The sequence below is a fragment of the Hypomesus transpacificus genome, unplaced genomic scaffold, assembly GCF_021917145.1.
Source record: "Hypomesus transpacificus isolate Combined female unplaced genomic scaffold, fHypTra1 scaffold_84, whole genome shotgun sequence".
In the NCBI taxonomy this organism is placed as follows: domain Eukaryota; kingdom Metazoa; phylum Chordata; class Actinopteri; order Osmeriformes; family Osmeridae; genus Hypomesus; species Hypomesus transpacificus.
The window spans coordinates 823,820-851,469 of NW_025814038.1; the positions used below are offsets into that span (position 1 = coordinate 823,820).

Sequence of the window (27,650 nt, forward strand, 5' to 3'; positions counted from 1 at the left end):
CGTTCAATTTAATATCACTTCACAAGAGCCAGTATTATTTTATTCATAAGAGTAGGCCTATCAAATGACAAGACATGTCCTACATATTTTATGTATCAAGTGAATCATCTAAGAAGAAGATTGCTTGATGACCAACGCAATGTAATACACTGTCGTATATTTTGAGAACAAACTAAAGATTGGACACATATATTTTAGGCTTTTTATCAGATTTTTGCGGGTTAATTTTTGTACAGCCCAAAAGCGTCACAGCGTCCTCAGAACGTCCCACGTGCAAATGTGTTTACGCTCCTCGTGCATAACTACGTCAGCAGTACATCGCAGTCAGTTGTGATAAAAGATGCGGAGCTGTTAGCGACAACAAACCAAATTATACTTATTTGACGGAACAAAAAGCCTACGTGAGAATTTTTACTGCTGTCCACTGCATAAAAAGAGCAGATTTGGCTACGAAAAAGCTTTTTGAAAGTCGATCTTTTTTTAAAGGGGGTAAGATCCCTCCCCCGATTTTGACAGCACGCAGTGCCCTAGCAGGCTTTTCAGTGCTTGTAAACAGATCCTCACACGTGACGATGGGAACCATCTGCATTGTCCGTAAAAGCACAAAGGGAGACAGTCAGCGCATGTTTCAGGCAGGTGAGCAAACCAGGTGGAGAAATTACATAGTTACGAACTAGGTAACAAATTCGACTTCTTCGATTTTCATGACCCTTTGTTCTTGAGGACGTAGCCTACGCAAGTTGATGATCGGCGACATGAACTTCAACAAACAGCCAGAATACTCGAAAAGATATCCCACGTTCAGCTTATGTTTAGTTTATTAACAAAAAAACTGCTTTGGGGACATTTTGTTTCGCTTGCAAGTGATTTGAAAGATTTTTATTCCCGGACAACGTCGAGCTGAGGAGGGATAATTGTGAGCTGGTTGTTTTTTTAGTGGCTGGATGAAATGTCATTCACGATGGAGGATTCTTTAGAGTCTGGATGGGTAGCTGTGCGGCCGAATGTTTTCGACGAGAAAGAAAAGCATAAATTTGTTTTTATCGTCGCTTGGAATGAAATAGAAGGAAAGTTCGCCGTAACGTGCCACAACAGAACAGTACAAAAACTGACTGCTTTTCGGGATACGCTCTTTGAGGTGGGCGAAAGCGACGTCGCATTTCCTGCCCCCCCTTCATCCGAAAAACACAAACATGGAAAAACTTCTCCCAAAAGTCCCACTAAAAGGAAAGATGAAATGTGCACAACGGGTAAAATTAAATCCAGTGTTAGTGCGAAAGGGAACGTAGAGAAGAGTACTGTTCGAGATAAGTTATCAATGGTCCGCACTCCTAAGCCATCTAAATGTGTAAGCGACACTCTGGGGACGTGGGATTTTGTGTCGACCAAGGTCATGGACATCGAGGTTCTGGAACCAGTGGATGTCCCGGGAGCGCCGCGCTCCCCAGATTATGGCGACCTCGATGACGCCGAGAATGGCAGCCACGAAGACTACAGTTGGGCTAGACTGTTTTCCTTCCAGGATTTGAGGGCAGCTCACCTACAACTATGTGCTGTCAACTCCGACCTCGAGCCATGTTTACCCCCATTTCCGGAGGAACAGTCCGGAATGTGGACGGTGTTGTTCGGGGCAACCGAGGTCTCGCAACGGGAGACGGAGGCCTTATGTTACCAGCTACAGGTGTACCTGGGCCATGCGTTGGACACCTGCGGCTGGAAGATTCTTTCGCAGGTGCTCTTCTCTGAAAGCGAAGACACGGATGAGTACTACGAGAGTTTGAGCGAGCTACGACACAAAGGCTACGAAGATGCATTACAGAGGGCCAAGAAACGTCTTCAAGAGGTAAATAAAACGGTTGTCATAACAGCGCCGATCCTTTTTAGGGGCAGCATGTTTATTTTCTCGCAATGGTAGCGCAAGCAAACAAGTTCACATACTTCAATATTGTAGTAAGATAACAATTTGGGCTTTGTTATGTGTTGAGGATAAGATAGCATAGGGCCCAAACCCCCCCCTTCCCCCCCCCCCATCTCTGTCACCAAACACAGGCACTGTGAACATAGTGAGGTCCAAAGGGCATGTCACGTAAAGGGTCAGTCGACCACATGGTCTCCCCCCTCAGAACCTTTTTTCTTTTGTTTCTGTAAGCCCCATGAGCTCTGCCATCTGTTGCTTCCCTCTCACAGGGCTGTAATATGATCTGGTCTGGCCCTGACACTCACTCAGAAACAGTAGAGGTAGGGGGGGGGGGGGTCTGAGTCCTAGTTGCAGCCTACCGTGCAACAGTATGGGTCTGAGTCATTTTTGCTGGAATGAAAAGCATCTCAAAAATGAATATGAAATGTTGACCCGATGGAAAGGTTGCGTCAGGGCATCCTCTTTTGAAGGAACATGATCACCATAGTAATCTAGACTTGTTACATCATCAGGAATACATTTTTTGTGGGGGGGGGGGGGGGGGGGAGACGACGACGACGACAACACGACAACGACGATGCTACCAATCCAGCTGCTTATTCTCCCCTTGTGTACCTCTCTTTTTCTCTTTGTTTGAGTCATGAGCATTTCAGTTTCTGAGCCAAGCGTAGTCACTGTTACTCGTTGTGTTACTCATAAACAAAGACATTGGAAGTCGCAGCTGCTTTTAGCGGCGTCTGTTTTCCGTCGTGTTTCCTCTCCTGCTCACCTTGTTTCACCACGTGACAAACAAAGCACTTTGCATTTAGGTTCCATTACACGAGGGTTTGGAGCAAAAAGGAGCGTGAATGAGTCAGGTCATTTTGAAGGTCTCGACGAGATCCATCAAAACGGTAAAGACGATCGCTATCCTTTTTACTTTCGTAATGAAGGCTTAAAACGTACAGGCGTAAGTGAAACCCTTCAATTAAAACATAAACAGTCTCCTGGTGACGATAATGTCGTCTGTTGGCCCACGCTTCCTGGCGTGCGGCTGTTGCCATGGTGACATGTTTCAACTCTTTGTCAGACACGGACCCGTCCTCGTGTCTAGACCCTGAGGAAGAGTGAAACCAGGGTTTCTCTTTTTTTCTAGTGAGCTAAACGATCCACATCGAGACTAGTGAACATCCAAAATGATATGCAGGATAGTGCGTGTGTATTTGAATACAGGGGGTCAAGGAACCTGAGCAGGAGTTGATAAGAACAAGGTCAGTCAGTCAGAATCTATTTTTTTTTTTTTTGTTTGTTGGTAAGTTTGCAACAGGCAACCATGACAAGGCATCACGGTTTCCATGGTGAAAAAAGGCAGACCCACATTGCGCCCTTTCAGCGTTGCACGACACGGAGAAGAAGCACTTCAGTGAGGCCTGAACGGAGAACAAGGCCAGACACTGTAAGGAGAGATGTATGTGTGTTGGCTGGACGAGGGGAGAGCAGAGCTGAGAACAGGACACTCGGTGACCTTCGCTGTGTGCCCGTGGTGGGTGGAGATGCTGAATGTCAGCAATCAGGAATGTTCACCATCGCCTCGTCACTTGTCGATGTCAGCGACTGGTGACGACGGATTGAGAGATGTTCCCAGCAGACCTCATGGCTAGAAGTGTGGATCTATTCTAAAGAAACAGCTGGTGGCTCTAAAAATAAAAAACGAACTAAATCTATGCTAAAGTGTGTCCTTATCACAACCCCTGCTCTGGCCTCTGATAGTGTTGCCAAATGGGATTGACCAGTGGTGGGAAATGCTTGGCTCTGTCGATTAAACCGGATGAGAGCGAAGCTGAGCATTTGTAGCTCAAACAGACTGAACACCTGGCAACACTTTACTTTGAAAGTTGACCGTATGCCAAGTATACAGCCAGTTACTCTCTGTAATTGCTTTGATCATTGTAATGTTATTACTCATTAGCATTCACGCTATTAAATGGAGATGGAACGGCAATTAGCAAAGCAGGATGCATGCAGAGCGGTTTTAGCCCTGGCACAGAGAAGGGTCAGGTTGACATGGAAACTCCCAGTCAGTAAACGTCTAGGAGGCCCGTGTAATTAAAACTGTACTACCCTCCAACCTCCCTAAGAGGCCTTTATGTACAGCTCTCCTTATGGCTTGTCAGTCTACTGTAGTAAGCTGTAGCCCTAGATTATGTAGCCCAGCATTGAAACTTGAAAGTTGGCAGTGTTCCCCCCTGACTAGACTTTGCTCTGTGGTACGGTACGTGAAAGCCAGTCTTTTTTATTAAGCGTTTCTGACGCGCGCGTGCGTGCGCTCGCAGAATTCCCAGCGCTGCTAGCTGTGGGCCTGACTGAGCCTCCAGTCTGCAGTGTGTTGGGAGTCTGGCCTATATTTTCTAAAAGGATTTAATCTTCCTGTGTCCTTACTGGTCCATAGGGAGAGAGAGAGAGAGAGAGAGAGAGAGAGAGGGAGGGAGAGAGAGAGAGAGAGGGGGGGGGGAGGGGGAGAGAGAGGGAAAGAGGGAGGGAAAGAGAGAGGGGGGGTTGGGTGAGGGAAGCAGAGAGAGAGACAGGGTTTAGAGAGAGGCAGAGAGGGAAGAGGGGGGGTTGGGTGAGAGAAGCAGAGAGAGAGAGAGAGAGAGTGTATGTGTCATGGTGAGTAAGCGTGTCAGGCACTGAGTAGCTAGCTGATGGCTTTCCACTGCAGCCTCAGGATTAGCTGTATTTCGTGTCCACGTACAGGGCTTCCTACCTCATCTTCCAGGGGGCTCAGGGTTTGGGTCAAAGGGCAAAGATGGTGTGTGTGTACACATACGTCCACAGGCTTTCATAAAATGCTTTATGACCCCACGGTCTCACAGCCATGACTCTACATAGTGACTGTAGCCACAGTTCCACAGGAGAGAGGATGATCTTTGTCTCGAGCAAAGTAGCGGGCATGCGTATAACAAGAACACGGCTACAAAGGCTTATATTAAACAAAGCTGGCTCACTAAATCTGTCTTCTCTGCAGGCGGGATAATAGGCGTGTTCCTTGTGGCTCTTTTTGTAATGACGCCCCTCGTTTTCGGTTGCTCATAAATGGCCGGCAATTACAGCTGACGTTCACTAGTGCCCCCCAAGGAGGAAGTGGGTGTAGATCACTCTGGGAACTGTCTCTCCTGACCCCAAAATCGACAGAAAAAAAACATGTTTGAGCAAGACTGGGGTTTTTGAACCCTGTCAAACGGCATGAGTTGGTCTTAATGACAGACCCTGGACGGATATAGCCTCTCCTTTGCAGGTTAGCCAGCTGGTAGTAATGTGGTGTGTGTGTGTGTGGTCTGGTTTGAGAGAGAGAGAGAGGGCTACATACACACACACACACACCCTCACAGCACCCCCTGCATTTACCACTGCAAGTCAGAGGTCAAAGTTGGAAATGGAAATACTGAGCAGTAGAAAACGATGTCATTTCCTACGCGTCCAGATTGACATCGCCAAAGGCTCCAGCAGTCTGTAGCCAGAAGTCATGGACAGACTCCTACTCGAGTCATTTCCCAGCAGGTAGGACTCAACTTCCAAAGGATGGACCTACATCGGGGCTCCTCTGCCCACCTCCAACCCCACCGCTGGCCTCTCTACACCCAGGGCTTTCCCCCCGTCTCCCAGCAGCTGCAGCCAGTAGCCAGAGCTGTGGAGGGTTGGCCTGTGGTTACCGGGAGACGAAGGGCCTAGGTAAACAGTGGGAGCAGTGTTGGGAGCTGAATCGAGCAGTGTCTGACCCAGTCCCCAGAGTTTGGGGGGAGGAGGAGGAGGAGGAGGGGGGCGGGTGGGTGGGTGGGGTGGAAAGCCTGACTAGGGGTTAACATAAGAGCCCCTGTTCATATCTATGACTCTCATGGCACAACGGTGGAGAGGAGCTCTCTCATTCACTGTGCATGAGCAAGATCGGGCATCGATTCGATTTAGCCGTTCGATATTGTCCCAGGGAGAGAACTGTGTGTGTGTGGGGGGGGGGGGGGGGGAGAGAGAAACAGAGGAGCTTAAAACCAAGTAGAGTAAAGCAGAGCACAGTATAGTAGAGTCCTCCTCACCAAGTACTCATCAATGATGCAAAGCAATTTGCGAACCAAAATCCAAAACCTTTTGTCGAAAATACATTGGAAACCCTTATAAACTTTGTTTTCAAATGTTTTGTTTCAAATGTTTTGTTTCAAACTTTTTGTTGTTGTTGTGCAGCATGAATTGGAGCAAGTGGTTCCTGAGATTTGTGTGCATAATAGTACGTACTGATGGTTGTGTCTACGGAACAATGCGAGATGTGTGTGTGGAGTCGTAGATGTTATGTTATGCATCAGTAGCGGTCGGGGGGGTCATGTAATCTCACTGTTAAGGATGTGGAAGAATGGATCCAGTGGTCTGGAGTCGCAGAAACACACTCACACGACACGTCTTATTTTACGAGTACAGCTACTCATGGTTGGAAAATACATTCTAGCTAGTGAAAGAGCTCTTTGTTGAGTGGCTATAATGAAGCAGGTTAATCTGGACACACACACACACTATACACACGCACACACGCACACAATCCGCAGTTAATCATTCAGCCGTTCTGGTGGTAGTAGTCTTATAATGCCATGTAGAATGTGATTTATAGGACAAACCATACACTGCTTATAGTTCTTGGGTTGTGCAGAGTTATTTAAAAGGCAGTATTGCTGCTAAACTAAACTAAATGCCAGTGATTGCGGTTCTCCAGGCAACATCTGACCGAAACTATGGCAGTAAGTTCAAACTATTTTAAAGATAATGTTTCTGTCTGTCTGTGTGTGTGTGTGTGGTGTCTCTCTGTGTGTGGTGTGTGTGTGTGTGTGTGTAGCTCCTGGAGCGTCACAAGGCCATGGACAGCATGGTGGAGCTGCTGCAGGTGTACCCCGAGGAGGACGAGGCGTACGGGGAGCTGCTGGAGGCCACCACTCAGCTGTACCACTATCTGCTTCAGCCCTTCAGAGACATGAGGGAGCTGGCCATGCTGCGAAGGCAGCACATCAAGGTAACCTCACACACACACACACACACACAGACTCACACACGCGCGCTCTCCAGGTCTCCATCACTCTGACGTCGTCACCAGGAGCCTGTGAATGGATCGGTTGGTCTACTGTCCACAGACAACCCAGCTGGTAGACTATTGTGCCCCCTGACATGAGGGGCACCCTAACTCTGATGAACCCCAAAACCCTTTTGGTAGAGTGTCCCAGGTCACATAAGGTCACGTAAGGTCAGCCTGCTCGTCTGTGAAGCGTCTCGGTTGGGGAGAGAAGTGTGTTTGTGGGGTGGGGGGGGGGGCACAGGGCTTTAGCCCGTCAGGCTATCCGCTTCTGGGGGTGGAGGGGTCGGGGTGAGTCTGGGGGGCTAAGGAGGCTTTTCCCCCTCTGCCCAGAGCGGCTTAGCAAACAGCCTAAGCATTATTACAGCAGCCACTAAACCACTAAGCAGTACTGCCGCCTCAGCAGACGGCATATAGGCCTCGCCTCTCCTCACTTTCCACCACCTCAGTGGTCACATTTCCTTTCCTCAGGGGCTTGAAATGACCGTTCTATCTTTTCCATTTTTTTGTTACGTTGTGTGCATCACTGGCCAGGCTATAGTATGTAAATGAATGCTGGAATGTTTTGCATACAAATATAATGGCCGCCGGCTTAGACGACTGGCGTGGAAAGAAACGGACGGCACCCTCCCATGCCGTCCGTGACTGCCGTTTGTTTCAGCAAGTCTCGTCTTTCATTCTGTCGAGTGCTCTCCGAGACAGCATTCTGTCTTTCTTTCTTTTCTCTCATCCTCCCCTCCTTTGCTCTGTCTGTCTGTGTATCTCCCTCCCGTGTTGTGTTTAGTACAGTTTGGGTGTGTTATTCCGGTCATTCCTGCTGAGGCAGTGGCCCCTGCAGGGGCGGGGGGGGAGCTTCTCTCCCTGTTTGCATTCCTCACCCATCAGGCCTGTCTGGGGCGCCTGGCCGCTCACACGCACTAATGACCGTACCCACGTGAGAGGGGCCCACACGGGGAATGTTTAACCGTGGCACAAGGGAGTCAGATGGGTGAGTGGTTAGGGAATCGGGCTAGTAATCAGAAGGTTGCCGGATCGATTCCCGGCCGCGCCACATGACGTTGTGTCCTTGGGCAAGGCACTTCACCTTACTTACCTCGGGAGGAATGTACCTGTACTTACTATAAGAGTGTCTGCTAAATGACTAAATGTAAACGTAAGTAGTGACTGTTAGTATCCAGTATCCAGGCTCGATTCGAAGATGTCGGCATCCCCTTTCCGTGTTCGTTTAGTAATCCTGCCGACTGTCTGCGAAGGGGCGATGGAAGTGATTGGCACTTGCTTGGCCACCCTGGCAGCATTGTTAAGCCTGCTCCGCAGAGCCGCTGTCGTCTGTTAAGCCTGCCAGATGTCCCAAACGTGTAGTAGTGACAGGCAGGCTTAGTGAAACCTATGGAGCCTTGTAGGTAGTCCAGCTGGCCCTGGCGTTGATACTCTCAAAGCTTGCTACAGAATCATTTGCGACAGAATCATTTGCATTTGAAGAGTTAAAAACGTTCCGTGTCCGCGGTAGCTCAAGCCTTTACCACAGCTGCCTGGGTTCAAATCCCCGACATGGCCCTTTGCTGCATGTCTTCTCCCCTCTCTCTCTCTCTGTGTCTCTGTCTCTCTCTCTCTCTCTCTCTCTCTCTCTCTCTCTCTCTCTCTCTCTCTCTCTCTCTCTCTCTCTCTGTGTCTCTCTCTCTCTCTCTCCTTCCTTCTTTCCTTTCACACCTCTCTTAAATACTGTCCAATAAAGCATGAAATATAAATCCATATAAAATAATAACATTAAAATAAATCAGCGACTCGACTTGATGCGTCCCTCCCTCCGTAATCTGTGGAGAGGCTAAATGTACATCTGCACCCACACTCCCCTTCCTGTCGAGCTCATCACGGAACTCTCATAAACCGTCCTCTTGAGTTCCCAAACGTTCCGTCAGCCTTCAGGCCACACAGTTTGTCTGAGAGGAAGTACATGCCTCCAGAGCTGACTTCCAGCCCAGCCACCTGTTCCCCTCAGGGGGCAACACCAACAGCCGGCTGCTATACACAAAGCCCTATGCAAATAGGCCCCGACCCCGCAGAACAGGCAGTTGGCTCCTTCCAAACTGCTGATTCAGGCTGGGCTGTGCGCTCGCTTAAAGGCAGCTGTCTGGAATCTGGGGGGGAGGATGAGAAGGATGCGATGTTTACATATGATTTGCGTGGCGTTGGTCTGGTTGCATTTCTGGGTGCGTCTCATCTGGGATTCACACCAGGAGGGTGTGGGGGAGGGGGGCGGGGGAGGAGGAGATGACATTGGATGGTGAGTTGTGGGTTAGGGTGATTGTCAGAATGTCAATTCAATGCAAATCTTCTCAGGCAACTGTGACAAAACAATAACAAAGATGTGACAGAACAATAAAAGAGCCAAACAGGACAGAAACGCCATCTAGGTATATCAAATGGACACTTGTCTGTGTGTATTTCTAAATACGAATATCAAGAAGAGGACAAGGTTATGATGTAAAGAAAACCCAGTGTAGCCACCTGCTTTCTGTTTGTCTTTGGACGGCCGGAAGTCGGGAGAACAGGTGAACGAGGGAGACGATGAATGGATGAACAAGCTGTCAAGTGAATGAGCATCTGGAACAAAGGGAAAGTGAGTGGGGGGGTGGTGGAGGGTGAATGGGCCATTGTTTGAGACAACTATCACGTGTCGTGGCAGTGCTGTATGGATATCCTGTTGCCTCTGGGGTAAGGGGACAGCCATGAATAAGACATGCTGGATGTATGCGCTGGGCTGTAGGCCGGCTAGCCCTGCCCTGGGCCCCAGCTACTGTTTCACATACATTATTACATGACGTTGGACTGGCTGTGGTAATAGATCCAGCATTCTCCCACACACACAGACTGTCCCTCTCTCTCGCTCTCTCAAAGACGCACACTGTCTCTCACACACACACACACACACACACACACTCTCTTTAACTCTCTCACACACACACACCCACACACACACATAAAACCCGGTCTGGTGTCTGATGCATATTTAGAGAAGAGAATGTAAAGTCCCAGTGTCAGGTCAAATAATCCCTCTGCTTTAAACAGCAGTTGAATCCACAGGCGTGTCCTTGTCTCTCCCAGAGATAAAGCCCTATCATAGGAGATAAACACGGGCCATTTAACGGTAAAACTAGACTGTTAAAGTGCCATGTGGCAGGACCTGCACAGACAGACAGACAGTCAAGTCTAATCACTCCAGATCTTTAGAAAGCAGACGGCAGCAGGACATGAGAATGAAGGTCTGGTCTGGAGTCTGTTTGCGGGCACTGCAGGTTCAGATGCATCTAAGTAGGGACTTGCTGATTATTTGACAGTCATGCTGCCTGTAAACCGTTTGTGCTGAGTGTGCACTGTGGTTTATAGATAAGTTACACATACAAATAGGAGGCTGTTTTAAAAGCTGTGGTGAGAGGAGTTGTGAATGAGTGGCCGTCCCAGACGGCCCCTGACCTTGGTAACCTTGGGAACAGAGCTCACCCGTCCGTGAGAGCTCTGGATCGACAGGTGTCGGCCTTCTCTCTCTCGCTCTCTCTCGCTCTCGCTCTCTGTCTCTCTGTCTCTCTGTCTCTCTCTCTTCTCCCCCCCCCCCCTTTGGTATTGTTTGTAGTCAAAGACTCATTTCTCTCCCTCCCCCTCCCTCCCCTGAGGACGTGTGGAGAGACAGGTGAAAGGTGGTCTAGTGTGAAGTGGCTTGTTACCCAGGAGACGTGCTATATTATTCATGAGGGAGGGATGAGGTCATAGAGTCCAACACCAGGAAGTGACAGGAGAGGGGGAGGGGCCAAGCAGCTGACACCTGGACTTAAACAATCTAAGTTGACGTCACTCACACCTCTTTGTTTTTTTTGTGGGTGTTTTTTTTAAAAACATTTTATTTTTATCACTGCTCTACCGTCACCTCACTGTTATTCTCAGTGTTTCCTTAAATATCCTTCTGGGGCATCCTGATAACAGGTGGAGACATGTTGGGGCTGAATGCAGTCACAAAACCCACTGGGACTGGACAGGGGTGAACAACAGCATGGCACTAGAGCAGTTTCCTACGGGGCTGCGGCCGTGGTGACTTGGTCCTCCCGGAGAGAATGAAGCACCTTTGCCAGTTAGCAGTTTCCTTTGTTGCCCTGCAGGATGTTGGTCCACTCTCCATAAACGAGGGGAACGTCTCGCGGAACGTTGTTGTTTTTGGCGTGATTCGGGGGAACGGCTCTGTTGGGGAGAGGGGGGGGGCTAGCTCCGCTATGAGGTCACTTCCTAACTCTCTCTCTCAACTCTCTCTCTCTCTCTCTCTCTCTCTCTCTCAAAAACCGCAGTTTAACCTATTGCTCGACTTACAGCACGGGGCTATTGTGTGGCTTGTTGTTGATCACCAGCGTGCGTGCGTGAGCACCTACAGACATCTGGTTTACATTGCCTCATAAACATGTGGACGTATGTACAGAAAGGCTCCGTGGGAAGCTAGCTGTGCTCCTGGGCTCGACTTGTACATTGTGTTCCAGGTGAGGTGGAGCCTCAAGGCCTCGCCACAGGACCGTCCTGTCCCTGACTGACACCACCACAGATGGGACGACTTTGACTTATTAGCCCAGCTTGTTCATTACCTGGCCTTGGGGCGCTGTTGTTGTCCGAGGGGCTATATTAAAGTTACTGTTAGGACGTGTCAAGGCATGTTGGACGGCGACCCCACAGCGCCGCCTGGTGTTGAGCGCTGGCATTACAGGGCGAGCGGAACGCGGTTGGTCGTCACAGGCTTGAATATCCCTCTAACCTGCACGTTCTAGATGTTTCCCTGGAGCAGCACACACCCGATTCAAACAAACGGGTGGTCGTGAAGCTCAGCAGAAGGCCCATCACGACTGGGTCAGCCTGCAGGGTGGAGGTGCTCCACTGCTCTGGAGGTTGACCAGGCGTGACTTGTGTTCCCCCCCCCTCCTCCAGATCTCCCTGGAGACGGAGCGTCTGGGACCCCGGCGCGTGGACGCTCTGAGGAGGGAGGACGAGGAGTGGCAGAGGAAGGCCCACGCCGCCATGCTCTCCATTCAGGACCTTACCGTCAAGTTCTTCGAGACCACGGCACGCGCTCAGAAAGGTACGGCCGCAGAGCCACTCCCCCTCCCACCCCACCCCCCTGCACCTCTCAGTCACCACGGTTACGCTTTGGATCAAACATTCCCATGAAGACGACATTCCTATTCGTCGGATTATGCTGTTTACACGACCGTATATATTTTCGGAATACATGCGTTTCAGTGACTACATCTCCCAGAAACCCTCTGGGATGAAAACACCAGGCAGTCCCACCCCTAATCTCCCAGCTACACCAGGCCAAACTGCTTTCTCTAAGCTCTCCCGCCAGCGTCTTCCTAATCCCCTCCCTATCTCAGCACTATCTCACCCTCCGATCGCTGGGCTCTACATTTTCTTCACGTAGCATGTTCTTCATTTTATCCGAGGCAACATAAAAGTACTGCATAGAAAGCACAGCAGAACATCAAGGATGACGAGTGCAGAGTTCTAACGTTATTTCGGTGGCCAGCGTCGGGGAATGGTCTGTATGCACCAGACAGTGCAAACTAACCACCTCTCAGTTAGCAGGCGTGGTGCAACAACAATAATAATAATGATCCTCATCATCTAAGTACAGTGCACACTACAACATATCAACTGCAGCATCACATAACACGTGCAACATCAAACAACGCATCCTCCTTGCATACACTGAGATAAACAACCGCCCTAGGACAACTGCTGTTAACCTGCATGTGTCAAGAACTTATCTTGTGGTTTTGAAGCGTGTACGAGCTAACAGAAGTGTGTGGGTGTGTCAGCCGTGTTGGAGCGCATGCGTGCGGACCAGAGGAAGTTTGGCAAGGCGGCCTGGGCTGCGGCCGTGGAGCGCATGGAGAAGCTGCAGCACGCCGTCTCCAAGGAGACCATGCAGCTGATGAGGGCGAAGGAGATCTGCCTGGAGCAGAGGAAGCACAGCCTGAGAGAGGAGGTAGGAGAGCAGGGACTAGAAACCATAACACAGAAGCCACTAGAACACATGACAGAATACACTAGAACACATGACATAGAATACATGACACAGAACACAACACACAGAACCCACTAGAACACAGAACACACTAGAACACACCACACATAACCCAGTAGAACACAGAACCCACTAGAACACAGAACACTGGCTCTGATCAAGGAGTTAGTCTTATTATGTGTGTGTGTGTGTTGTCAGATGCAGAGCCTGCAGGGTGGCGAGGGTGCCATGCTGCGTCTGGACCACATGGAGGCGCTGTACTATGAGCTGCAGCTGCAGCTGTACGACATCAAGGCTGAGGTGCTGCGCTGTGAGGAACAGCTGCTCAACGCTCAGCTGCAGAGCCTGCGCAGACAGATGACTGGTGAGAGACTCTACTGTAAACAGACTGTACTGTCTACAGACTCTACTGTCTGCAGACTCTACTGTAAACAGACTCTACTGTCTACAGACTCTACTGTAAACAGACTGTACTGTAAACAGACTCTATTGTAAACTGACTGTACTGTCTGCAGACTGTACTGTCTGCAGACTCTACTGTAAACAGACAGTACTGTCTACAGACTCTACTGTAAACAGACTCTACTGTAAACGGACTCTACTGTAAACAGACTCTAGTGTCTGCAGACTCTACTGTCTACAGACTCTACTGTAAACAGACTCTACTGTAAACAGACCATACTGTCTGCAGACTCTACTGTAAACAGATTCTATTGTAAACATACAGGACAGTGTACATGCTCTCGATTACGTATTCTATAAACGGATGTCTACAGACTCTATGGTCCACTGACTGTACCTCCATAGACCCTCTTTGGCTCCGGGTAGGATCTTGCCATTCCTCATCCCGCCTTTTGTCGTTTGTGTGTGTGTGTGTGTGTGTGCGTGTCGTGTTTGCACGTGCTCAGAGCACCAGGACGAGGTGGTGTACTACGATGCGTATGAGAGCCCGGACGCCATGCAGGGGGTGGAGGACCCGGCGGCCCCGCCCACCCCCCTGAGGGAGGAGCTTGGCCAGCTGCAGCACAGGACCCGGCAACTGGAGGCCCGCAGGGGCCGCATCACCGCCAAGAGAGTCTACCTCAAGAACAAGAAGGTAGCCGCGGGGGGAGGGGGTGGGTCGGTCGCCCTGGCAACGTCCCGGTTGTTTTTTTGTCCCAGCAGAGATCCTTTTCAGGGCAAAATTGTGAAAATGTCGTCAACGTGGAGAGGATATAACTTTTTTTTTTTTTTTTGATCCCAACCAGGAAATCTGCATCGTCAACCACAACCAGAAGATGCAGCAACGCCACGGTTGCCAAGACGACCAGGATGCTCTTCGACCGCTGCCTCAGGTGCGTCCACTCGTAGTCTTCTCTCTATCGGCTTGTGTACAGTACTCGAAGGTTAGGAAAGTTCTGTTTTATTTACCGTGAACCCCCTCCATGATCATGCCTCTTGTGTCCTGTCTGCAGGGAGGAGAGGAGGAGGAGGAGGAGGAGGAGAGAAGCAAGACCAGTATGAGCCAGGAGAGACAGAGAACCCTGGAGAGACTCCGCACTTTCAAACAGGTGTGGGAACGACCCGGTGACTCGTGTTGTCCGTGCGTGTGTGTAAAGGGTTGTGTGCGTGTGGACAGCACTGACTGGCCCTGTTCCTCTCTCCCTGTCCAGCACCACCCGGGTCAGGTGACCCTGAAGTCGAGCCGGCCGCGGCTGTCCCAGACGCACGCCCGGAGGAAAGCGGGCGCGTCCTCCTCTCCGCCCCACACGCACACGGCCGGCGTGCAGACCGACCACGCCCAGCACCTCCCCGCGTCCTGCCTCCACCAGCCCACCTCCCTCCCACCAGCCGGGGGCCTCCCCTTGCCCCCCGCCGGCCCCCTTCCCTCCTCCTGCTCCCTCCCTCCCCTCTCCGCCCTCCACCCCCCGCCGCCGCCGCCCCCTCCTCCCCCGCCGCCCCCCTCTGAGGGGCAGGTGATGGGAGAGGGGGGGCCGCCTCGCCCCCGCAGCCCGACGCAGGTGCCTCGGGGGGGTGGGGAGTCGCCCCCGCTGCCCCTGTCGCCCTTCTCGCCGCGTTTCTTCGACAGCAGCCAGCTGGTGACGGCCAGGAAGAAGCTGAGGAAGACGGCCTCGCTGGACTCCTCCCAGTGGAGGAGAGGTGAGTTGGCAGTTACATCTTCATCTTTAAAGGAAAATAATTATGTTTTGGGGGCATTTTCTGCTGTATTTATCGTGATAGTGACTGTTAGAGAGACGGGAAAGGCACAGAGAGAAGGGGGATGACATAACCCGGGCGTGGATTCGAACCCGGGCCCCCTGCGCTAAAGCCTTAGCTTAAGTTGTCACGCTCAAGTTAGCCCTCCATAAAATGTGATTCCAAACAGCCAGAGAAGCAGAGAGTTGCGTAGCGGTCGTGCCGGCGCTAACCCCCGCCCCCCTGCGTCCCCCAGCGAGCTCCCCCATGGACGAGGTCCTGGCCTCCCTCAAGAGGGGCAGCTTCCACCTGCGCAAGGCCGAGCTCCGCGTCCTGGCCCCCGACCCGGACGACGACGACAGCAGCAACATCCTGGCCCAGATCCGGCAGGGTGTCCGGCTGAAGAAGGTGAGGACCCGGCCCGAGCAGCAGCAGCGCCAGTCCAAGGACCGCTTCCCCCACTCGGCCGACGCGCTGACCCGGAGCATCCACGAGGCCCTGCGCAGGATCAAGGAGGCCTCGCCCGAGTCCGAGTCGGAGGACGAGGGCCTGCCCTGCACCGACTGGGAGAGCTAGTATTAGACACACACACACACACGCACCTCAGCAGTTACTTTGGGTCTTTTACTGACAGAGAGTAAGGGCCTGCAGGAGGGAGGACCCAGGTTCGTTGCACAAACCCTGGTGTCGGACCTCACCTTGAGATGTGTTACTGCCGCTTGAATGTGGATCCTCAATGTTTTAGTTCAGATTGAAATGATCTGAAACATCCCTTTTAGTTTTCCTGTCGGTGCGGTGTGGTCGGTGAAATCCCTTACCCCCTCCTACTTACGTTCCGTTGTGGTTATGGCTAAGCATCGTGTCAAAAGGCGGGTGCTTTACAAAATGAAGGGATTCCGTATATTATTTTTTTTTATTGTTCAATGTTTAAGGAAGTTCCCTTGCGTGTGTTTTGGTCTCGAGCCAATAGCCTCGCGACCGATTCAGGTGATCAGCGACCGTGAAAGGCATCGACTTGCTTCAGATCCCTCCCACTTAACCTGGGGACCCACAGGGACACATGACGTGGCCCGTTGGCTCTCTGACGGTTGGAGAAGTCGGACCGTAGGTTGTCGTGGGTTTGTCCTTAGTGTGAGAGGATTAGGTCAACTGTTGCTTTCTCCACATTCCCACACACTGTAACCCTGCGAGGCCAGGCTGGCTGCAGTGGGATGCTGGGGCGTTGGTCTGCCTGTGCCCCTCCCCAATCAGCAGGTCCACTCGGTGGCATCGTGTATTGATAAGTCGATATTATTTTCCTTTCATGTTTTTTTTGTCTTTTTGGTTTGTTTGTTTGTGTTTCTCTTTATACCGATCTGTAGTAGACAAGTGTCTTACGTTCTTACCGCCTTGTTGTGACGGAGGTCCACTATAACTGATTTACCTGTTTGTGTGCTTGTCTTGATTGAGGGTTTGACCATGTTTTAATTATGTATGGGTTGTGTCAAGAGTTTTCTCCAAAAATGGAAGAATCTTTTCTTTTTACTGTATTACTGTAATGAAACGCATGCACTGAGGATGAAGAATCTGGTTGGCTGTGATTGAACTGTAAAACAGACTGCTGTCCTCGTAGACTTCAGGCCAGTTTAAGTATTTTGACACTTATAGTATTTAGCGGTCTCCCATCTCTTTCTTGAATACTGTGTCATCATGGCAACTCGTTAAAACCCAATCGTGCGACTTTCTGCAGTGTTTTCAAATCTGGGCTGCGTCGCAACAGTCTGGCTTGCTTCCTCGCGTCGTCTTGGTCAAATGAAGTGGATGAGATCTAGGAGTTGAGTCACTAGCGAAGGGAAGCTCGTCTACACTGTTGAGACTCGTCCCTGACTGGCTCCACTGTTAACCCACCATTCACAACCTCTGTCTGCTTTTCATTGTATTTAGATGTTTTGATGTAGTTAAGTTTTATACCTGTCTTTTGTTAGGTCAATACATAAATCCAATCCAAATACCGTATTTTCTATTTTTAGGCGTTTTCTCTCAAACAAAAATAACCGATGACTTCAGAAACCCATGACTGCTTTGACCTGATGCATGATTGGTCCAAATTGAAAAGCAGGTTACTGGGTGCAAGTGCAATATTATGTGAAACCGAAAACTAATTATTTGTCATGTATAATACTGTAATGAAATGTAAATCCTGAAAATACATTGGCATGCTCAAAGTCAAGTATTTATTGAGAAAGACTTAATATTTTAGAAAAATGGAAGTAAGGATTTTTAAAGCAATATCATACAAATGTGCTTTTTAAGATGTCTTTTTTGCATTTATTCCTGTCTTTTCCTATCATTACATTCCTAACCGCTTTGTATATTCCAATGATATATTTTCCTTTCAAAATAAAACAAATCAAAATGTATTCCCTTGATGCTTGGTTTGATACGGCATATGACAGATGTATCAACATTTAGGTACGACGAGTTTTACACTGGTGGTTCAATGCATCATTGCATGAATCCTAGCATGCCCACTGACTGGAAAAACCATTGATTACATCTAAACATAGCTGGTTGTTTCCAGTGTCATGTGACTAGCCTCTCAAACTGCAGATAATCCATGCTCCTCTCTCCCCCACCACATTTAAATTACGTTTAAGCAAACTACGAAAACCCCTACCTTTTATTACGTTCTTATTTTAGTTTTTTATTAGAAACAGAAAATTGTGTTTTAAGCATGTGGTATAATCAACATTTAAAATCATTCAAAGGTTATTCCCTTTCAAACTAATTTTACGGTTCATAATTTAAACGTCATGATGAAGCCGACCGGAGCGGTCATGTGTGTCTCCCAAATATACCAGAACCAACAACAAGCCCTTAAATAGTGTTCTTCAGATATACATATAATATATTTTTCTTACATTATCACAGATTTTTGGCAATAGTAAACCCCACAAAGTACCGTAGTTAGCTACCATTGATGCATCTTTGTACCAAAGGCAACATCAGCAAAATTAATATTCTGTACAGGAAAACATATTTGGCAAAAGGAAAAAAGTTATTTTTTGTCTCGATTTCCATTTCCTTTGTGTAATAGTTCAAAAATATTGCCAGTTTCCACACCTAAGAAAACACCAGCCGTGACGCCCACATACCAGACATAAAAAAATTATAATACAAATCATGAGGTTCAAAGAAAAGAAAACATCTTTGTTTCATATCATAATCATCATAATCAATACATAGCTTGGATAATAAATTAACAAAAAAAACATAGGTTCAATCATTGCACTTCGTCGCAACAATAACAACAGGGAAAATAAAACAAAAATCGTCTCTACGGATTCACCCAAACATACAATTCCATTTTCACAAGTGCACTATAAAGTTGTTATATTAGTATTCATACAAAACCGTGTGTAGAAACAAACAAGACCGTCACTCGCTGCTAAAGCACGACTGCAGCACCTCGATTGGTGGTCAGTCTCACGCGTCCGAGAAGAGGAGTTAAATACCTGAAAGTGAGACTGATCAAGAGTTTGACTTCTAAACGGGCTCTCTTAGTATTGCTCATTTACTGTCGTGGATAAAAGACGCACGATCTAGCCCCACACGCCTGTGGGGGAAACCAGTTTCTCATCTCAAAATGAAAAGGGTGACACCGAGTTTCACAAGGTCACACAAAGGTCATTTCCTTAATGAACCGTGACCTCGAGAGTTCAGATGTCCTGGTGACCTTCTTAGAAAGCAGTCTTTTCTCATCTAATCTGACTGTTCATTTGGCTGACAATGACATCCCTGTCAAAATGAGCTATAATAATAACAATATTAATAATGAGAATACAGAAGAAAAAAAAGAAACCTGAATGATTGGAGGACAACAAATATAAATACACGTCACCAACACTGGGTGACTGAACAACGCACCAAAGAAAAGCACAAAATCAGAGCTGTTGTCTTGCTGTCCAGGCTTTTGTGATGGAAGGTTGACCCCCTTAAAAAAAAAGAGCATTTCTTTTAGGATTAGGGAGGTGTCTTCTCAAAAGGAATGCGAGCCAGAAATGAAGCGTAGAACCTGGGGGCGACCAACTAGCGGACGTGTCGTCAGAGCTCCCGCCCCGCGTGGAGCGAGGGGAGCAAGAGGAAGGCAGAGGCCAGCGGTGTAAACGTGAAGAGACGTGAGCGTGTGTGCGTTAACGGACGTAACCCCCCCCCCAAAAAGTATCTATACAGGAGTACCAGTGTCGTTATATGAAAAATCGGAGCATGAAAGCTATTCATTCACCAGCAATATGAGTGTTTTTCTCCTCCCGGTCAAGTGCCCGCATGCAGAATGCAGGTGAGTGGTATTTATGTCAATTTAAATATTTCGGGGGCGGTTGCCTCACGGCACAACTCCACACTGCTGCGTTGGGGATCGATGGCGAGGGTGCAGTGTCGGGGACGCTCCACCAGGGGGCAGCGCCCGGCCTTTAGCTGCTCTCGATGAGCTTGGCCAGGCTGTCTCGGAGCTCGGTCAGCTCGAAGATCTTGCCGTCCAGCAGCTCCAGGAGGGAGCGCAGGCTCTTGCGGAAGGCCTCCCTCTCCAGCTGACTGCCCTCCAGACGCTGCTCCATCTCACCCAGCTGAGCCTCAAGGACCTGGTTCCTCGACTCGGTGTCCTGGGGAGGAGAGGAGGATGGGGAAGGGGAGGAGGAGGAAGGGAGGAGAGGAGGAGGACGGGGGAGAGGAAGAGAGGAGAGGGGGAGGAGGAAGGGAGGAGGAGTGGGGGGAGGAGGAGTGGGGAGAGGAGGAAGGGAGGAGAAGAGGAGGAAGGGAAGGTAGAGTGGAAAGGAGGAGGAAGGGAAGAGTGGAAGGGAGGAGGAAGAGAAGGAAGAAGGGAGTGGAGGAAGAGGAGAGGAGGAAGAAGGGAGGAGAGGAGGAGGAGGAAGGGAAGAGTGGAAGAGAGGATGAGGAGGATTCTTCACTTCGGCACTAGGCATGTGTGCTGTGTTACGTCACATGGTGAGCGGTGGTGCTGTGCATTCAGGTTCACCTTCAGTTTCTGTGCTAGCGAGTCTTTCTGGGTCTGGAACTCGTTGGCACTCTCCACTTCTGCCTTCAGCCTCTCCAGCTCCTGCAGGCGGTCGCCAGGTTGGAAAAGGAAGTTACCATCGTGATAGCAAGTATACCGTAGCAAGCATATAGTCTTGTATGTGACACACACCCTGCGCACACAGACGCACACAGACGCACACAGCCGCACACACACACACACACGTTACCTCCTCCTTGGCCTTTAACTCAGACTCCAACTCCTCTATCGTCTGGTTGAGTTCGGTCTTCTGAGATTTAATCACTGTGGTCTGACCGCTGACACACTCTAGCTCTGTGACCTATGGAAACACACACACACACGCCCGTATCCTTCATTATTCCATAAGGTCTCCCCTGTCCTTTCCACCTGTACGATCTCAGCTGTCCAATTATACGGTTTGTTTCAATAACCAGTTTGTCCTGTGTGGTGTGCTGTCTCTGTATACGTCACAGTATCGAACACGTCTCCAGTCTACTCCTGTAAAGCTGTCTGGAGGAAAGTCTGCAAAGTGGAGTCATGTCATCCTCATCTGTAGGACACTCTGTATGTATATAGAGTAGACTGTAGGGTGGTCAGTAGGACAGTCTGCAGGGTGGACAGTAGGACAGTCTGCAGGGTGGACAGCAGGACAGTCTGTAGGGTGGTCAGCAGGACAGTCTGTAGTGTGGTCAGTAGGACAGTCTGTAGGGTGGTCAGCAGGACAGTCTGCAGGGTGGTCAGTAGGACAGTCTGTAGGGTGGTCAGTAGGACAGTCTGCAGGGTAGTCAGTAGGACAGTCTGCAGGGTGGTCAGTAGGACAGTCTGTAGGGTGGTCAGTAGGACAGTCTGTAGGGTGGTCTGACCCGCTTGTGCAGTCTCTCCGCCTCCTCCTGATAGGCCCCCAGCTGCTGCTTCCACTGCTTCACATTGGCCGTGGACTCGAGCAGCGCCGCCGTCAACTTGGCGTTGTTCCCCTTCAGCGCCGCCAGCTCCGCCTCCCAGTGCTTGTTGATGCTGGACGAGCTGGACAGACAAACAGACCGACAGACAGACAGACAGGGTCGTTAGGCACGCAGCCAGCCACGCCGAGCCAGCGTTTCCATCAGATGCACCTTGATTAGTGACCAAGTGATTAATGAGCTGGACTGGAGGCCTGTGGGCCTTCAGGGACTGCCCCGGGGACAGAGGGGAATCTAATTGCGCTACGGTCATTAACAAGCCATGTGGTGGTTTAAGCTTCTTGTCCTACAGTCTTCGGGCCCTTAGCAACCCCCCCTAGCAACAACCCCCCCCACCTCCCCCCCCCCCCCCCCCCGAGGCCCAAGCCGACCCGAGGGAAACGGCGCACGGCGTCTGCGAAAGGCAAAACGTTGCACTCGTTTAGCGATTCATAATTAATACGAGCCACGCGTGGTGTTTTAATGCAATGTTTCTCTACTGTGCCAAGGCTACTGGGACAGGATAAATAATGAATGAAATGAATCGACACGTCCATCCTGGAATGTGCTGCGCTGTGCCAATTTCCTTTGAAATCAACACTCTAAATGGAGGCCTCGTGGGGCTAGTGAACCCCCTACGCTACAGAGAACATGAGAGTAGCATGTAGCTCTGTGTATGTTCTGGTTGAGATGGAGGACAAGGATCTTGACCGGATACAGAAGTAGACCACAGAGTGTTACTGCTAATAAAGATCTCAAATGTACACTCGATAAATGATATACTCGACGAACATTCTCGGTGTTGAAAAATGAAAGGCCTGGCCTTCGTACGTGCAGGATTTGAGGCCTTAAGGGCCTCGTCAATTTACTATCTATACCCAATGAGGCGTAGCTATTCTGGGTTTAGCCTTCGACTCCAGTCCCAGGCTTCAGGCCTACCTGTGTGAGAAGGGCAGTGACTGGGGGGTTTCTGCTCGGGGTTCCGGGAGTTGCGGCGCGTCTGGCGTGACCCTCTCGTCATCTGTGCCATTGATGCTCTCCGGGGTCATTGGGGACTGGAGGTCGCCGCTCGCCGACTCCTGATTGGACCAAGAACAGTCGGCACTGTGAAACAGTTTACATGTCAAAACGATCTCACGGTTTTGGCGCTGGGGGGGAAGGAAGCCCACATGGATGCCTTGAGCTGAAGGGGAGAGGGGGTGGAGGGGAGGGCAGGGGGGTTGGCGGGTTGTGTGAGTTAACGTGACACTGAAATGGGGTTAATCTGAGTGTTAATCTGAGATTAGAAGGGTAGAGGGCATCACATCCAGACTAAGGGACAGGTCTCTCCCCAAAGAGTGGAATGATAGTGGTATTTTACATTTCCGAGATCACAATGAGATTGGGCTTTACTGTAAGGGCCTCTGTCGTCACCGTTCAGTGTACATGAGGCCACAAGGTGGCACTGTTCTGGGGAGAGCGCTAGAAGGGTGAGTGAGTTAGATGAAAGCTGGGTGGACGAGGGGGGGGGGGGGGCAACAATGTCATCTAGGATTAGGCCAGGGAGGAATCAGACTGAGGTTATGGCGTGATGGTTTATTTCTTTCTTTTTTTTACCTTCTTTATACCAGGTTTGTTGACAGACAAAACATATTTCCTTACAGCTGCGACCTGGAGGAAGAGTTGATGGGCAGAGCACAGGGGTCAATCAAGCCCAACAAGGTGATTCACTTGGGCCATAGCAGTGAAAAGGGTTTCAAATGAGAACATGTCATCTCAATAGGAAGGGTTGTAACACGTGACTAAAAAAAACGTTCAGGGGAGGGAACTGGGAGTGGGGGAATGAATGCACGCGTGAACATGCCCAGTTCTGCCACTCTCCAGAACAACGTGACCCCCTAGATGAACATTTTTAGCAGTTGGTAGAACACAATTTTCGGGCGGCAACTCCTCTCCAACCTCAGCCTCTCTCAATCCTGCTCCTCGGGACCGCCTAGCCCCGCGGGTACGACTCGTCGTCATGACCACGCGTTCAGACGAGGAGGGGTGGAGGGGGGGAGGTTACCTGCGAGGGAGTGCTGGTGAGCTCGGTTTTTCTCCTGAGACTTCTCCTTGGCTTGCCGGGCTGCCTCTTTGAACTCGGGCGAACTTCTCTGCAAACTGGGAGAGAGGCAGGGGTGTGAGAAACACTAGACGGTGGAGGTACAGTGAGTGAGAGAGAGAGAGAGAGAGAGAGAGAGGAGAGAGAGAGAGAGAGAGAGAGAGAGAGAGAGAGAGGGAGGGAGGAGAGAGAGAGTGGGGGAGGGAGGAGAGAGAGAGAGAGAGAGAGAGAGAGAGAGAGAGGAGAGAGAGAGAGAGAGAGAGAGAGAGAGAGAGAGAGGGGGGGGGAGGGAGGGAGGGAGGGAGGGAGGAGAAGAGGGAGGGAAAGAGAGGGAGGAAAGAGGGAGGGAAAGAGGGAGGAAAAGAGGGACAGAGAGGGGAGGAGAGAGAGAGAGGAGAGAGAGAGAGAGAGAGAGAGAAGAGAGAGAGAGAGAGAGAGAGAGGGGAGGAGGGAAAGAGGGAGGGAAAGAGAGAGGGGGGGGAGGGAGAGGAGAGAGAGAGAGAGAGAGAGAGAGAGAGAGAGAGAGAGAGGAGAGAGAGAGAGGGGAGGGAAAGAGAGGGAGGGAAAGACAGGATAGACAGAATAGACAGAGAGACACTAGGTGTTTGCAGGCAGGTGGTCCTGACCTTGACCAGGTGACCCTCGGAGGAGAAGCCCAGCCCCGTACACGGTGTTTGCACGGCTGTCGGCCCACTGGCCAAACTTCTGGGATGTCTTGGTGAACGTCATGTTGGGAGTGATCGTGCTGTTGATGATGGCCTGAAGGGGGGAAGAAACACACACAACAGTGACTCATGAGGGGGAAAAAGGGCCACGCCCTTACATGGGCTCTCTCCTCCACCAGAAAGCTTTCTTGCCTCAGACGAAAGTACACTTAGTGAACGTAAGGATAGTTGCCTAGAGCAACTGTGACTGGAAGAGAGCCTGTTATCTCTCTGACGCTGTGTGTGTGTGTGTGTGGGGGGGGAACACGCACAGCATGTGTGTCTACAGCGTTTGCACTTGTATCGATTGCCAAACAGGAAGCAATCGATAACGAGAGGGGCCCAGCGAGGCCCGATTGACTCAACTGGCATCGATCAGAGAACGGGGATGGAGGAGGGAGTGGGAGGTGGGAAAAGAGCGATGTCGGTTAGCGAGTAGGCAGAGGCGTGTGTGTGTGTGTGTGGGGTCTGTGTATGTGTGTGTGTGGGTCTGTGTAGTGTGTGTGTGTGTGGGGTCGTGTGTGTGTGTGTGGGGTCTGTGTGTGGTGTGTGTGTGTGTGTGTGTGTGTGTGGGAGGGAGGAAGAAGACGGGTCTATGTGCCGGTAAACGCCACTTATAAGTTGGTCTGCGTTTGAATTAAAAGCATCGACTCTGTGCCTGTGTCTGTTCACTGGCGGCGTCTGCGACAGCCCTCCCCGTGTGAAGGGCTGCCAGTAGCTCCTGCTCTTCCTCCTGCTCTTCCTCCTGCTCTTTCCAGCAGAGAGAGAACGGCGCATAGCTGAGATCACACCACTCACTCAGGGGTCACCCAGACAACAGCGGAGAGACGAGCGCAGGACATTACATAAGCACCTCGGCTAAAATAACTCCACTCCTGCACCCATGCCGGAGATGAAAATAATGGCAGCGACCGCGCCGCCCCCCTTGGTGCCGCTGTGGGGATCTGCTGCTGCCCGTGGAAACGCGGCTGGCAAACGTAGTCTGCAGGGGACTTGGAAAGTATGTGCTTTTTTCTCATAGGTGCAAAAGGACGGGATCTCATTATTACCTCGGCTCATCCAGATGAGGTAGAAGAACGGTATGGATCGGCGTAGGCTGACGGTCGGAGACTCGGCGGCGTCTAATGTTCTGACAGGCCAGAGCCTGGGGGAAGGCAGCAGGCCTGCCTGTCTCTCTCTGCCTCTCTCTCTTTCTGTGTCTCTCTCTGTCTGTCTGTCTGTCTCTCTCTCTCTTTCTGTCTCTATCTGTCTCTCTCTCTTTCTGCCTCCCTCTCTTTCTGTCTCTCTCTCTTTCTGTCTGTCTGTGTCTCTCTCTCTCTCCTTCCCTCCATCCATCCCTCTGAAACTATCAAAGACGCACAGACCGACATTTCTGACACCGATTCCAAAGAATGTACACAGAGAAAAATGTATGTAACACACGACACACACGACACACACACCTTGGACCCATCTAGGCTTATAATACGGTAGACGCTCCGGGTACTGTCAAAGAAGTAGGAGACTGTGACGGCATGTTTACTGGTGGGAAACCCAGTTCTTCTTGGTAGTGGGGTCGATCTGGAAGACATGGGCCCGCGTGCTGAAGATCGGCTGCTCCCTGCAGGAGAGAGAGAGAAAGAGAGAGAATCAGAAAGAGAGAAAGAAAGAGAAAGACTCCATAAGTACAGAAAATACCAAGTAAATCCCATTGCCCTATCAGAAAGCCAGCATGTAAACTTACAGTTGATAAAAAAAATGATTAAAGGAAACTAAAAAAAAATCGATCCGACGGTGAAGAAAATAGCCTAAAATGTGCAACGTCTGCATGGGGGCAGCTCTGAAACGGACACTCTCAGTGCCATCTTAGGCTAGGCTAATTGGGCTCTCCCATGGGGGGCTCTCTCAGGGGTTATGTGGGGTAAGCAGCCAGGAATACCCAGATTCAAATACCACAAGAAACATAAACCCTGCTGACATCAAACACAGCCATGTCAGCTTAAGATATGATGACGTCACGGAATCGTTTTATTATTGGTCCTACAGTTCTCATTGACGCGTATGATTGGTTGGATTGGCAAGTAGAACCTTATGATGCCAGGTTGGTAGGCCTACAAGCATAAAAACACGTTATCATCACATCCAGAGGTTCATACATTTACATTACATTTAGTCATTTAGCAGATGCTCTTATCCAGAGCGACTTACAGTAAGTACAGGGACATTCCCCCCCGAGGTAAGTAGGGTGAAGAGCCCGTCATTTGGCACAGCCTGGAATTGAACCAACAACCTTCTGATTAATAGCCCGATTCCCTAACCGCTCAGCCACCTGACTCCCTGGTAAACAAGGATGTGGACCTGTACTGTATGGGGCAGGCCTATCACATAGTCCTAGGCCTAAAACTCAAGTATATCCAGAATAATATTGTGACATTTGTGATATTTTTTTCGAAATTGAGTTCATTACATATACAACCTACATATTAATTGTGGTGGTCAGATGGCTGAGCGGTTAGGGAATCGGGCTATTAATCAGAAGGTTGTTGGTTCAATTCCCGGCCGTGCCAAATTACATTGTGTCCTTGAACAAGGCACTTCACCCTACTTGCCACGGGGGAAATGTCCCTGTACTTACTGTAAGTCGCTCTGGATAAGAACGTCTACTAAATGTAAATGTACCCATGGTAGTCAGGCCTGAGGTGGTGGGAGCAGAGTTAGGTGAGAGACACAGCCTTCCAGATCTCTCTACATCCATTATTCACTCTCTCCTACTGTTCACTGCACTGTACTGCCCATGACCTGGGAAGCAAAAACACCCAAGAGGCAAAACACACACACACAGAGGCCCAAGTGTGTGTTCTCTTACACAAACATACATCTGGCCAAAACCTCTCACACACACACACACTACCATTTCTGCATCGCCTAAGTGCGGTCCATCTCTTCAAGCCAGCTGCACATTAGCAAAGAGGCTTCTTTCGAGCCATATAAAAACCGCCCCCGGCCGAATGAATGAATCACCACCAACGAGTGGATGAATGTTGGGAGTCGATTCAATTGACTCAGTGGAAGCAACGCATTTAAGAAGCCAGAACGGTAGCAAGCAACAAAGACAAACGACTCCCCTACTCCATTTATCGTAGTTGATGTGCTTTAGTGTAAAGAATGTTAGTCACCCTCGGTGCCGCACCGAGCCACGCTAGTCCTCCGATGCTGGACAGATAGGATGCTTCCTAGGAGCCCCTCGTAATTGGTCCCTTATAAGTTATTCCACCATCGGCTAATTAGGCTATCGCTAACATCATGGAACAGGTGACTGGGGAGGGTGGGGACAGAGGGAGCCAGGCTAGGACAAGAGATAGGGCTTAACAGGAGGAGTGGGAAAGAGAGAGGTGAACCGATCGAATACCAATGCTTCCTGGAGGACACAGTCGAAGGTGGGGCGAGGAGGTAGCCAGAGAATGGGGGAGAACTTAACAAGCTGTGGAATAAGGCTGGCAGAGGAGAGGGAGACAGAGAGAGACAGAGAGTGAAGTGGGTTTAACTTGAACCCTCCTGCATTGTGTGTGGGAGGTGGTGATGAGATAAGGCAGGAATACTGCTTTATTTTGTTTATATTTCTCTAAGCAAGCAAAGCGAAGGCAGATATGCAAATGTCACTCTAAATTTAAAGCCAGAGC

General features: G+C 50.1%; 2 protein-coding genes across 2 annotated transcripts; one reads left to right on the forward strand and one right to left on the reverse strand.

The window, feature by feature from the left end:
• Nucleotides 1–296: 296 nt before the first annotated feature.
• On the forward strand, nt 297–16,772 carry jmy (junction mediating and regulatory protein, p53 cofactor). The gene is made up of 10 exons (XM_047017834.1): nt 297–1,843; nt 6,771–6,944; nt 11,961–12,111; nt 12,851–13,020; nt 13,258–13,423; nt 13,968–14,155; nt 14,307–14,393; nt 14,514–14,609; nt 14,712–15,198; nt 15,491–16,772. The coding sequence occupies exons 1-10, from the start codon at nt 950–952 to the stop codon at nt 15,808–15,810; spliced, it is 2,733 nt and encodes a 910-aa protein (XP_046873790.1). The 5' UTR covers nt 297–949; the 3' UTR covers nt 15,811–16,772.
• A 1,124-nt stretch (nt 16,773–17,896) lies between these two features.
• Nucleotides 17,897–25,835, reverse strand: LOC124466159 (homer protein homolog 1-like). The gene is given in 13 exon segments (XM_047017863.1): nt 17,897–19,874; nt 20,249–20,329; nt 20,478–20,588; nt 21,133–21,292; nt 22,147–22,286; nt 23,252–23,281; nt 23,283–23,330; nt 23,332–23,346; nt 23,914–23,949; nt 23,951–24,046; nt 25,434–25,520; nt 25,522–25,591; nt 25,822–25,835. Coding segments are annotated over 13 exon segments (1,077 nt in total). The 3' UTR covers nt 17,897–19,685.
• Nucleotides 25,836–27,650: the final 1,815 nt, after the last annotated feature.

Bases quoted from the DNA above. Each gene is read 5' to 3' on its own strand.
- jmy (XM_047017834.1), top strand. From the start codon at position 950: ATGTCATTCACGATGGAGGATTCTTTAGAGTCTGGATGGGTAGCTGTG. The intron at 12,112-12,850 runs GTACGGCCGCAG...TGGGTGTGTCAG, and splicing joins CACGGCACGCGCTCAGAAAG to CCGTGTTGGAGCGCATGCGT. The intron at 13,021-13,257 runs GTAGGAGAGCAG...GTGTGTTGTCAG, and splicing joins AGCACAGCCTGAGAGAGGAG to ATGCAGAGCCTGCAGGGTGG.